This window comes from Thamnophis elegans, chromosome 15, assembly GCF_009769535.1.
Source record: "Thamnophis elegans isolate rThaEle1 chromosome 15, rThaEle1.pri, whole genome shotgun sequence".
Taxonomy (NCBI): Eukaryota; Metazoa; Chordata; class Lepidosauria; order Squamata; family Colubridae; genus Thamnophis; species Thamnophis elegans.
Window position 1 is genome coordinate 24770534 of NC_045555.1, and position 12743 is coordinate 24783276.

A 12743-nucleotide genomic window follows, 5' to 3' on the forward strand; every position below is an offset into this window, starting at 1 on the left:
ACAGATGCACCATTGCAATGCTAGAGAAAATTCAGAGGAATAAAGCCAAGGACCATGTTTTGTTAGAGCCAGGGCCAACCTGATTATAAATCTATGAATATAGTGAACAGAACAGATATTCTGGACAGATGACCTTTACTAACAGTGGAGTGCTCAATGTGCAGGCTAAGATGTAACATAGATGGGAAAGCAACATCATATTTGCAAGCCAAATTTAGCAAAATATTAGATTCACTTGGCTTACTTTAAAGATGAGCCACGGTTCTTATAAATACCCCTTAAAGCAATTTGTGCCAAAAGAATCTGTAACCTTTCCAATTCCCCCCACCCCAAAAAAATACAGAACTTCAGCCACTCTCAATCCACTGCAAACCTGTTACATTGGTCCAGCCTCAGAAACCACTGGACCTTGGTTGATTGTTCCTGTCAGTCTGCTGCATGGACCATCGGAAAGCCTGGTGGCCACATGGAACAAGAAGCTACCAGGGCTTTGCATCCAATCACACCTTTGCAAGATCTCTCATGGATCACATCCTTCTCTGCGGTTCACAGAATTGAAGGTGATTGTCAGGGTTTTACAAGTAATCGACCCATAGCAAGCAAAACTCCGAGGCAGGTAGATTCATCAAAGAATAGCTTTATTGGAAACATCATATTGGCACATATCTGGTGAAAACCGACTCTGAAGTCGCCATGGTTTTCACCTAATTAAAAGTTTTTCTACTTTGTCAAAACAATCTGGCGACCACTCGGAGGAGGGCCTTCTCTGTGGCTGCTCCGGCCCTTTGGAACGAGCTCCCCATGGAGATTCGGACCCTCGCCACCCTCCAGGCCTTCCGCAAAGCCCTTAAAACCTGGCTGTTCCGACAGGCCCGGGGCTAATGAGTTTTTTGTCCCCTCTCGAATGGTATGGTTGTTGAGTGTTTTAAATTGTAGTATTGTTTTGTTCGTGTTCTTTTTTCTTATTTGTAAACCCCCCCCCCCTTGACTTGGTTGTGAGCCGCCCTGAGTCCCCTCCGGGGAATAGGGCGGCATAGAAATATAATAAACTCAACTCAACTCAACACAATCAGTCACAGTGCAGATTGGCAGCTGAGTAGCCGCCTTCCTCCAACCAGGTGTGAGAACGTCCTTGGTTCCCAATAGAAAATATTTTGTTTTGCCTACAGAACCCCCTCTATCTCCATTTCCCCTCCCTATTCTTCAGCTCATGCAGACATGTCAAATGGTACATCTCGATGGATGCCTTGGACCAGTGATGAGGGCCAGCAGGCAGACCAGCTGGCTCTTTCTCCAGACTATGACAATGCAGCCTCATAATGAGGCTTCAAGATGTTGAACCACCATCTTCTAAAGCCAGGGGTACTTTTCAGGCCCTTGGCCCCAAATGGAAAAATGAAATTCCTTGTAAATATTTCAGCATACATTAGTCTCACTCATTTTCAGCTATAAATTCAGAATTTCAAACGAAAGCTTGTATCTAATCATGGTACATTGTAGTCAACAGAGAATTCTGATTATGGTAGGGGATTTTTCAAATAAAACATCACAAAAGTGGACCCTGATTGAATGCCTTTCCAGCAATTTAGTCAGACAGAAGGCTTAATTCCAAAGAGAATTAAGCATGCTTTACAAAGAAAACTTTTAGCAATGATTCTTTTCAACAAAAGATTAGCATTTGGTATTATCAATGATAGGATTCCATTATCATGAAAGTGATTAATAATGCACCATCAAGATCTCTGAGGAGGAATACATTATAATCAGAACTGATGCATGAAGTTAATTAAAGGAGCCATTAAATTCCAGGCATGCCATGAAATGAAATCCAAGTCACGCCAAGGACAAAGGTAGGGAAAAAGAATGGATGAAATATTACCACTGTCTCCTCCATCCTATCTATAGAAGAAACTGATGTGTTAGAGAGAGAATGCCAACAGTGGATGGACAAAAGAATGAAAGGTTAAAATTGTGGCCTAAAAACACTCAATAAAATGGAATAAATCACAGGTCCATTGTAAATGAGATCCTGGACTCTGAATCTACTGCTTCTCTCATAAATCCTAAGAAGATGTTATTACACCTGACGCCAAGAAGTGGACTTTGATTTTATCTAGAACTATCTGATAACCTGGTGTTGCCCAGGTATTTATTTATAGGGGGGAAATGTTCGGATCAAACGTAATTTCTAATGTTGGATTTTCCTCCTCACGAGGGGAACACTCCTGTGAAGTACTGTGAAGCTGTTACCGTGGCAACTCCACTGTGCTGCACAGTAGTACAGTAGAAGCCATTTTACGGCACAACAGGCTGTATCTTAATAGAACACATACCCCGAGGAGTGTCAGGGGTGTCTTACCCCCACAATATTTTTTTCCAGAGAGAAGGTTATCTGTGTACCAAGTTTGGTTGAAATTGCTCGAGGTGTTCCAGAGTTATATTGGAACACACACACACACAAACACAAAAGTGTATATGTATGTATATGCATGCGTGTGTGTGTATTATATAATATATATAATATTACCAACAACTTCTCTTTTTCCACCTGCATTCCTTTCCCTGCGGTCCCTCACCAGAACAAGGTAGGCCGCAGCCTTTTTGCAAACTTAAAAGCCGAACCCAAGGGAGAAACACTTTCCTGCACAAACAATATTTTTTTATTATACACACACACACATATATAATGTATACTTATATATACTTATATATATATATATCACAAATTAAAACTACATAAATAAAAATTATGCCATACATGCTAAGATATCAAGTTAAACATTGTAGCCACCCTGCTTTTTTAACATTTGGTCCATTCTGTATTTACAAATATAAAAGTATCCTATTTCCAGCTGTGTTGGTGTGCTGCACAAAGAAGGTTTTGACAACTGCTATAGACCAGTCTTTCTCAACCTTCCCAACTTTGGCTTGCTGGCTGAGGAATTCTGGGAGCTGAAGTCCACAAGTCTTAAAGTTGCCTAGGTTACAGACCCTTGTACTAGACAAGCTCTTTCCCTGCAACTTGGCTACCAGATCCCTCTCCTTGGTCCTGAACATGTGTCAGGTTTCACATGTCTATCCCCCACTCTCGTCCTGAAATCTAGAGGATCCTGAAGCAGGATCCCAGCCATGCTGTCTCCTCTGCTCTTACCTGAGCAACCATGGTTTGGACTGGTGAAAGCTTGACTGGCTCTGGACAGCAACGACCATCCTCTGTGCTCTACTCTGAATTAATCAAGTACCTGGCAATTTATCTAAAATTGTAACGTGAAGAGCTTTCATTCTCAAGGAGGTTGTCTCTTAAAAGGATGGAACTCTACTTACTTGATGAATGCTGGTGGCATATCTCTCTTCAAAATCTGGTCTTCGGTTGTCTGAACGGTATCTCTTCCCACCTGCATGAGAAGAGAGGCATTTTTGTCATTACCATCAATACAAGCCACATTTAGTACACTCAAAAATAGTCTTTCCAATATCCAAGATTCAGATAGTATCGCAGAATTCTGCCAAATAGACAAATGGGGTAGTGGTGGAAGACAACTGCTGTCTTACTAGTATTATTAAAAGTATTTCTATATTTTTCTTTCTTTTCTCTCTTTCTCTTTTGCTCTCTCTGTCTCTCTTTCTTTCTCTTTCTTTCGCTTCTTTCCTTCTCTCTTTCTCTTTTTTCTTTCTTTTTTTTTCTCTCCCTCCATCTCTCTTTCTCTCTCTCGCTCTCCTTTTTTCTTTATTTCAGTCTTAGATTATCTCTAGCCATCCAAATCCACCAACTGCCATGGGCAGCTTTCAATTCTAAAATTATCAAACAATTAAATAAATATAAAAATACGTTGAAACAATAAAAACGTCCACAAAAATAAATAAGTACAAACAGCAGCCATGATGATTAATCAACTATCACTTTTTGTTTGGACAAACAAACCAACATAGTTCACAGCAGTCTTTAAAGCACCCCTGTTCAATCCAAAAGCAGGAATATGGGGACGCTATTATAGGAAGTCCTGTAAACAACCTTAAACAACCTTAAACAACCGGTGAACAGTTTAACAACCGTTCATAGTTATATCTGACCCTTGAAAAGTTATTCACGACTGATCCTTGAAGTTACTATTGCCATAGCCCCGTCTTGCATCGTGTGTAGTAACCAGCTCACATTTACAATCTATTGCAATGTTCTGGGGTCACATGGATGCGATTTGAGATGTTTTTGCCGATTTCCAACATTTTTTGCCAGTAAAATGCCCATTAGGTAGAATGGATTTGCTCAATGGCCATGGGGTTCACTTCACAATCATGATGACCTGTTTTATGACCATTGTAAAATTGGTGATAAAATTGAATCCAGTCACATGATTTATGATCACAATGAATCCCAGAGTCCACTGTGGTCATATGTTAAGGATCACTTGTAAATTACAATACTACTTGTAGGTTACTACTTGTAACCTACAATACTTGCACAAAGAGCTATATTATAATATATATTCCTAACAGCTTCTACATGTATATGTAACGAGAAACCACAATGCCTTCTCATCCCATCGATCAACAATTTTACAAAGTATGTTTCCATAAATATGGAAACTGTAACCATTTCCTGAAGAAATTTATCCTCCAAGTTGCACTGATGAGCCATATCTAAATGTTAGAGCAGAAAATGACTGACCTTCTGCCTCAGTAATGCGATTAGCAATTTCTATCTCAGAGACAATCTCTCAGATATGGTCTGTATCCGAGTACATCACAAAATTGAAACCAGACCATCATATAATCCACTAGATTTTATACGATTAGATTCTGTATAATTGAATGACCGTCCAAATAAAGTATTGTAAACTATGGATTATTTTAAATTACTGCTTCCTAGCAACTTCAATTTTTGTGGTTGTATGCTTTTTATATATTTGTTCTGACTGAGGCTTCCCAAGAGCATGAAGCAAACTCGTTGTCCCAACAAAAGCCCCTTTTATTAATTGACTGTGAATTCTGCTCATTCACATCCAGCAACGTCTTTCAAGGGGGGGGATTTACAGTCACAGACCTTATCTGGCTTGGAGAGCTGTCAGGCCGATAGCTGCAAAACTTGGCAAGAGTCTCAGAGAGTCACGAACCAATAAAGTGAACTAATTGTTTCCTGCAAACTCCATTCCCATTTAGCTCCTCTTTTATTTCCTCTCGGAGGGGCCATTCATGTCCACCTGTGGCCTTACTCCCAAGTTGACCCGTTCTTTAGCTGTTCCCTTCTGTGCACACTGGGAACAGGCTCCAGCTGTTCTTCTGCCTCACTGATCTCCAACTCCGAAGGCAGCTGTCAGATGGTTCTGGCCCCCTCTCTGCCTCTGATGCAGAGCCCACATCCGAGCCTTCCCCAGACTCCAGGACTGGCCCTTCTTCCTCCCCAACCTCCTCACTGTCCTAATCTGGAGAGAAACTTTTTGCCAAGGCTACTGGCGCTCCTAATAAAGGGAACAATTAGGTAACTACAGAGGGTTTGTCATGTTTTGGAGCCAGGTTAGAACAATGAATGGTCATTAAATGAATGGCTGTAAGTCGAGGACTATCTGCATACTGACACGTGAACAAACTAGGGCTTGAGGGAGGATGAGAAGGACCACAAAGATCTTTGCGCTGAACAATTTACAATGTAAACAATGTGACCAACGCTAAAAGGAGGGTTAAGAATTCAGTTGTTCATACTTTAGCTTAATTTTGTTTGAAGTCAACTATTCATCTTCACAGAACAGACTGGTTTTAGAGCTGTGATGGTGAACCTATGACACATGTGCCAGAGGTGGCACACAGAGCTTTCTTTGTGGGCATGCATGCCATCCCCAGCTGGTCTTCTGGTTTCCTTCAGGTTTCCGGTGTTCCAGAAAACGCGAAGACCAGCTGGCTGGTGTGCATGCATGTGCCAGAAACCTGAAGACCAGATGGCTGGTTTGCACATGTGCACCAGCCACCTGCTCTTCGAGTTTTTGGCACACACCCACACCAGTTTGGCAGTCAGTGCCGAAAAGGTTCGCCTGTCAACTCCTAAAGTTGCCATGGTGAGGAAAGTGAGGGGGGGAGTGCATTCCACACATACCTTCGGCTAGAGTCAGATCTCAGATTACCGCAGCAGACTTGAGAGGGGTGCACCTCACTGGGGAATGTGATTTATGACACAGACAGAGGGGAGAGAAGAAACAGAGGTAAAGTTCAGCTATAATTCAAATGAGGCTCAGATCTGACTGCAAAAAGGTCTTGCCAAAATAAATACTCCTAATAAATGACTAGTTTTCTTTTGAAATTTGGCTCAGGACTCACGAATCAATTAGGGTATTTTTTGGGAAACCTGACATCACCATCACTGACCTAGAGAGAAGTTTCTTTCTGCAGATTAATGACACGGGACTTCCTCACCCAGGCCTCATAAAGCTGACCAGAAACAGCTCGCCAAAATGTTAATTCAGCTTTTTTTCTCCATCTTCCCCAGAGATGCTAGATCTGGACATGAGACACCAGTTCATAGGCAATTTTTTCCAGAATCAGATTTCAGTAGCCCTTCCTTAACAACAGGGTTGCTTAGTTCAAAGTTGTGATGACCACACAGTATAGAATGTAGAATACAGAATAAAAAACTTGGAAGGGAGTCCAAACCCACCTACACAATCACACACATAATCATATTTTGGATGCTTGGCAACCAGCTCCCATTTATGGCTGTTTGCATCATCCTGCAGTCTCACAACTATGATTTTTGGCATTCTCCCCCCACCCCCCGGCTTCCGGCATTTACTTCTGGTTTCCAGCAATAGCAATTCCATTGAGACCCATATACTGCTTCACGCTGCTTTACAGCCCTCTCTAAGGATGGAAGGGCTACGTCAATAGCAATAGCACTTAGACTTATATACCACTTTACAGTGCTTTAGAGCCCTCTCTAAGTGGTTTACAAGTCAGCCTATGGTCCCCAACAATCTGGGTTCTCATTTTACCAATCTCCAAAGGATGGAAGGCTGAGTCAATAATACTTAGACTTATATACCACTTCACAGTGCTTTACAGTCCTCTCTAAGCAGTTTACAGAGTTGGCCTCTTGTCCTAAACCAGGGATGTCAAACTCAAGGCCCAAGGGCCAGATCCAGCCCTTGGGGTGCTTAGATCTGGCCCATGGAGCTGCAATGGAAACAGCAAAGGATTGGCCTGTGGTGCCTCTGTCAGAGAAAATGGAGTGCAGGACAACCCTTCTGAGCTCTGTTTTCACTGGCAGAGGGTTGCAGGAAGTCGTTGCAGCCAAAAACGGAGCTCAGGAGCCCATTTTCTCTGGCAGTTCACCGAGACCACCATAGGCGCCCCCGACATGAGTGTTGTCCAGCTGGCCATGCCCATCCTGGCCATGCCCCCCCAGCCCCTCCAAGGTCAAACACAACCCTGATGCAGCCCTCAATGAAATCAAGTTTGACACCCCTGCCCGAAACAATCTGGCTCCTCATTTTACTGGCCTTGGAAGGATGTAACGCTGAATCAATAGCAACAGCACTTAGAGTCTATACCACGTCACGGGCGGGCAAGGATAGTTGATGCGCAATATATACAATGCAACGCTTATTGCAAAGCCTCTCAACTATCAAACGACAACCAGGCCTTCACGTGGTGCCCCCCGTTCCCACCAATCGGGCTCTGTCGACCCTTGGGACTGGCGTCCCCTTGGGTATATCCAGCCGAAACAGCTTCCATGGATCGCCGTAGGCGTCAAATTTCCATGGAAGTCGCCTATACCCACGATGGGTGAAGAGGCGTCAAGTACAAGTACAAGTACTATACCACGTCACAGTGCTTTACAGTCCTCTAAGTGGTTTACAGACCCAGCATATTGCCCCAGCAATCTGGATCCTCATCTTATGAGCTCAGAAGGAAGGAAGGAAGGCTGAGTCAATAGCCATAGCACCTAGATTTACAGTATATACCTGCTTCACAGTGTTTTCCAGCCCTCTCTAAGCGGTTTACAAAGTCAGCCTCTTGTCCCCAACAATCTGGGTCCTCATTTTACCCACCTCGGAAGGATGGAAGGCTGAGTCAACCTAGAGCCAGTCAGGATCAAACTGCTGGCAATGGAGTGCAGAGTCAGCCTGCAATACTGCATTCTAATCACTGCACCACCATGGCAAAAATAGCAGTTAGACTTATATACCGCTTCACAGGGCTTTCAGCCCTCTCTAAGCGGTTTACAGAGTCAGCATATCGCCCCCACAATCTGGGTCCTCATTTCACCCACTTTGGAAGGATGGAAGGCTGAGTCAACCTTGAGCCGGTGAGATTAGAACCGCTGAACTGCAGATAACAGTCAGATGAAGTGGCTTGCAGTACTGCACCATAACCACTGCGCCACCTCGGCTCTTAAAAAAAAGCAACCATTGGGGGAAATAGGTTTGCTTAATGTCTGCTGCATTCATTTACTGACTGCCACAACAAAAGGTTGTAAAATCAGGCTCAGTCACATGACCTGCTTAATGACCACCACAAACTACAACTAAAATTCTGGGCTCAGTCGAGGACTACCTACGCAACCTAACTGTAACAAATGCGCAAATCAAGAAAGGGACATTTAGGTCTTATAATAGGAAAAACAAAGGAGGATTTCAGAGGAGAAAACATCACAACTGTAAAAACAATGACCACAAAAAAGGTGGATGACAGAGACTGATAAATTGTTCAAAAAAGAAAAAAGAAAAGAAAATCACACAGAACATACAGTAGACAAAAAGATACCATATTTTTCGCTTCATAAGACAAACTTTTTTGTCTCCCAAAAGTGGGTGGAGATGTCTCTGTGCCTTATGGAGCTGGCGACTGTGCACATGCCCACAGAGAGGGCTCTGCATGCCATCTTTGGCAGGAGTGCCATAGGTTCGCCATCATGGCCCTATAGTGTCGTTTTGAGGGTAGGAGTTGAAACAGTTTGTCCAGGATGTGAGGGGTCTGTAGATATTTTCACAGCCCTCTTTTTGACTCATGCAATATACAGGTACTCAATGGAAGGCAGGTTGATAGTAATTGTTTTTCTGCAGTTCTAATTATCTCTGAAGTCTGTGTCTGTCTTGTTGGGTAGCAGAGCCAAATCAGACAGTTATGGAGGTGCAGATGACAGACTCAATAATTCCTCTGTAGAACTGAATCAGCAGCTCCTATTAGATTGGAAAACAGTAATGATGTTCTTCCAGTGGTCAGACAGTAAAGAAATTGGGCTGCCATTTGAAAGCAAAATTACATCTGTATTTTAACATTCCTCCAAATTATATGGTCTGAACCTATTTTCTCATCATTTTTCAGTATTCTCACTGCATGTATGATTTTCATTTCATTTTTCATTCATTTTTCTTCAATTCCAACGTGCCATTTGTTTTCCCTTTGCTATTAGGCATACCCCCTATTCCCAATTCCCATGTGTGGAAACTCCTTCATAGCCGTCTCTTATTTTCGTTTCTTCTAAAATAATCTTTCACTTTCTCTTTCAGTTCTAGTCATTTTACCTGAGGCTCTTTGCTTAACACTTTTCAGCCTGAGAAAAGGTGTTCATTTCTGTCAAAACTGCTCTGTATTTTTTTTCCTCTATCACATCCAATCTTAAACGACGGTATTTGTTCGCTCCATAAGACGCACCTGACCATACGACTCCCTGTTTTCGGCCTCTCTATTCTCTTTGATATTCAAGCCATCCCTGGGCCAGCTAAATGATAAAGGAATATCTACAGATACCGTTCATCGCAGCTAACTACTTAATGAAAAATCTATTTATGTATTTATTTTATTCATTCATTCCTTACCATTTATATTGATTGTTTCCTAGTATGATTTGATTGCTTATTTGTACCCTATGACTATCATTAAGCGTTGTACCTTATAATTCATGACGAACGTATCTTTTCTTTCTCCATAGTGAGGGGAGAGGAGTATCCAGAATGGGGTTGACTTTGTCCTCTCATGATTGGATGAGTCAGATAAGCTCTTTGGGCAACGCCCCCTGGCCAGCAGGACTACCCATTATTCTGACTCATCATCCTCAGGAAAGGATGCACCACTCTGGACCTCCAGTAATTTACAAAGGATTAAGGAAAATAAACTTGGACCCGGCGAATCCTGCCTCCCTTCATCGCACACAGCCTCCTCCTGCAAGGACTGGACTGCCACAAGCCCCCTGGGGCGGCACGCTGCCCTGGCCACTGAGTGAGACGGAGTCACTCAGGGAGGACCCTTGCCGGGCAGGCAGAAAGAGAGGGCATATATGCTTCCTAGAGGCAGCCCTTCATGCAGAGGCTAATCAGGAGCAGAAGCGCTCCTCTGCTCCCCTCAGGGGTTGAGCCACGAGGGTTGTTAAAATGCCCTGGAAAACCTGTGCTGGCAGCTATCACCAGTGGACAAGGTGAGAGCCGGAAAGGCTTAGAAAGAGCTGTGGGAGGCAGGGGGAGGCGAGCTACAGCCGCATGGCAAGCCTGCAAAGGCAAAAGCCATTTCCATGTGCTCCAGCAAAGAGGAGCCGTTTGAATTTGGAGCCGGGGGCCATCTTGAAACCACGTGGTCCAAGATGGCGGCCCCCAGCAGCTCAGAGGAGGCAGGCAGAAGCCTCAACTCTCAGCCCTCCAGCAACAACCGGAGGCTTGTGGAGCCCTTGAAAGGTGAGAAACCATCGCAGAGGCATTAGCCAAGGGCGGGGGACGCAGCAAAGGCCCAAAAGGAGGCTTTTTAAGGAGGTTAGAGGCAGGCGGTGGACCCCCCCCCCCAAGCCTACCTCCTAGATGAATCACAGAAGCAGCTGCCACAAGACTGCACGAAGAACCCTCCCCCCCAACCTGAGAACTCCTCCCCTCCCAGGAGAGGATCCCCTTCGGCTTCGGTGTTTCAGAAATCCTGCCTAAAAGCCCGTTCTGTCCCTTTCTAACTGCATAGTAACAGGAGAAGGCTCCCCCCTTAAGGATACTCTCCTTTAAGTAGGAGAAAGAGACTTGGGGGTGAGAATGCCATCAAAAAAAGGCTTCCAGCAAGAGCTGCATTTTTTTGGGGGGGGCTAAGTCTTGCTTCCCCCTTAAGAGCATTCTCCTTTGAGTAGGAGAAGGAGGGGGGAGGGGCGGGAAGTCCCTGAGAAGGAGGCCAGCCCCTTAGCAAAAGCTGTTTTTTTGTGGCTAAGTTCTGAGGGCGGGGCTATGGCAATTGCCTTGCAAAACCATTTGGAAAGAAGGGGGGAGGGGCCCCATGTGGCCCAAGCCGGCAGCCCCGGCAGCCTGGAAAACACAGGGGGGAAGAGTATTCAGCCCGCCTGCTAGAGGCTGCAGCCCCCAGGGAGAGACAGAAGAACCTCCAATCAGGCACAAGGGTGGGGGTGACGAGGCAAAGAGCAAATGCAATGCAATACAATACTATGCAATACAATAGCAGAGGGGGAAGGGACCTTGCAGGTCTTCTAGCCCAACCCCCTGCCTAAGCAGAAATTCCTACACCATTTCAGACAAATGGCTATCATTACTATAGTTGATTATGCTGACTCTGTAAACCAGTTAGAGAGGGCTGAAAGCCCTATGAAGCAGTATATAAATCTAACTGCTATTGCTATTACCATCCAACAGCTGCTTAAAAACTTCCACTGTTGGGGCATTCAAAACGTCTGGAGGCAGGTTGTTCCACTGATTAATTGTTCTAACTGTCAGGAAATTTCTCTTCAGTTCCCTTGATTAGTTTCTACCCATTGCTTCTAGTTCTGCACTCAGGTGCCTTGGAGGATAATCAGGCTGCCTCTTCCCTGTGGCAACCCCTGAGATACTGGAACACTGCTATCACGTCTCCCCTAGTCCTTCCTTTCAGTAAACTAGACCTACCCAATTCCTGCAACCGTTCTTCATAGGCTTTAGCCTCCAGTCCCCTGATCCCCTCTGTTGCTCTTCTCTGCACTCTCCCTAGAGCCTCCACATCCTTTCTACATCATGGTGACCAAACTGAATGCAGAATTCCAATTGTGGCCTTTCCAAGGCCTTATAAAGTGGGATGAACACTTCACGGGAGCTTGATTCTATTCCTCTGTTTATGCAGCCCAAAACTGTGTTGGGTTTTCTGGCAGCTACTGCATACTGCTGGCTCATATTAGAGGGTGGTCCACTAGGACTCCAAGATCCCCTTCACAGTTACTACTGTGGAGCAAGGTATTCTGTACCTGTGCACTTCACCTTCGTTGCCTAAAGGTAGAACCTTACTTCATTGAATCCCATTTTCCTAGGTAGTGCCCAATGTTCAAGGGTATCAAGATCCTTCTGTATCTTTAGCCTGTATTCCGAAGTGTTGGCTATTCCTGCCAGCTTGGGGTCATCTGCTAACCTGATGACCCCCCCCCCCCACCGATCAGCACTTAACAAACAGAGAGCTAACAGTCATTCTGGCTCCTTCTTATGACCGCTTGAGATAACAGCAGTTCTTAAAGAAACAGTACTACTATCATGGCAAATATTTTGCTAACCCAAATGTTAGCTTACACACCTAACACCCTCATTCAAATCACTGATGAAGATGTTGAAGAGTACTGGGCTCAACACTGAGCCTTGGGGGACTCACTGCACTCTTCCCTCCATGAAGAGGCAGTTCCATTGAGGAGTACAGGTGTGTGCAGTTGGTCAACCAGTTACCAAGCCACCTGGTGTGACTATGTCTAACCCACATTCTTCTACTTTATCTAGTAGTAGGTTATGGTCTACCTTATCAGGACTTGCTGAAGTCCAAGT

The 12743-nt window shown here is 44.4% G+C and overlaps 1 protein-coding gene across 2 annotated transcripts in view; it reads right to left on the reverse strand.

Moving 5' to 3' along the window:
- Positions 1-12743, reverse strand: part of VCL (vinculin) — a 95898-nt gene that overhangs the window by 61857 nt on the left and 21298 nt on the right. For both annotated transcript variants that reach the window (XM_032231889.1, XM_032231888.1), the window contains exon 2: positions 3325-3395. In XM_032231889.1, the coding sequence (XP_032087780.1) occupies positions 3325-3395 (71 nt within the window). The remainder of the gene's footprint in view (positions 1-3324; positions 3396-12743) is intronic.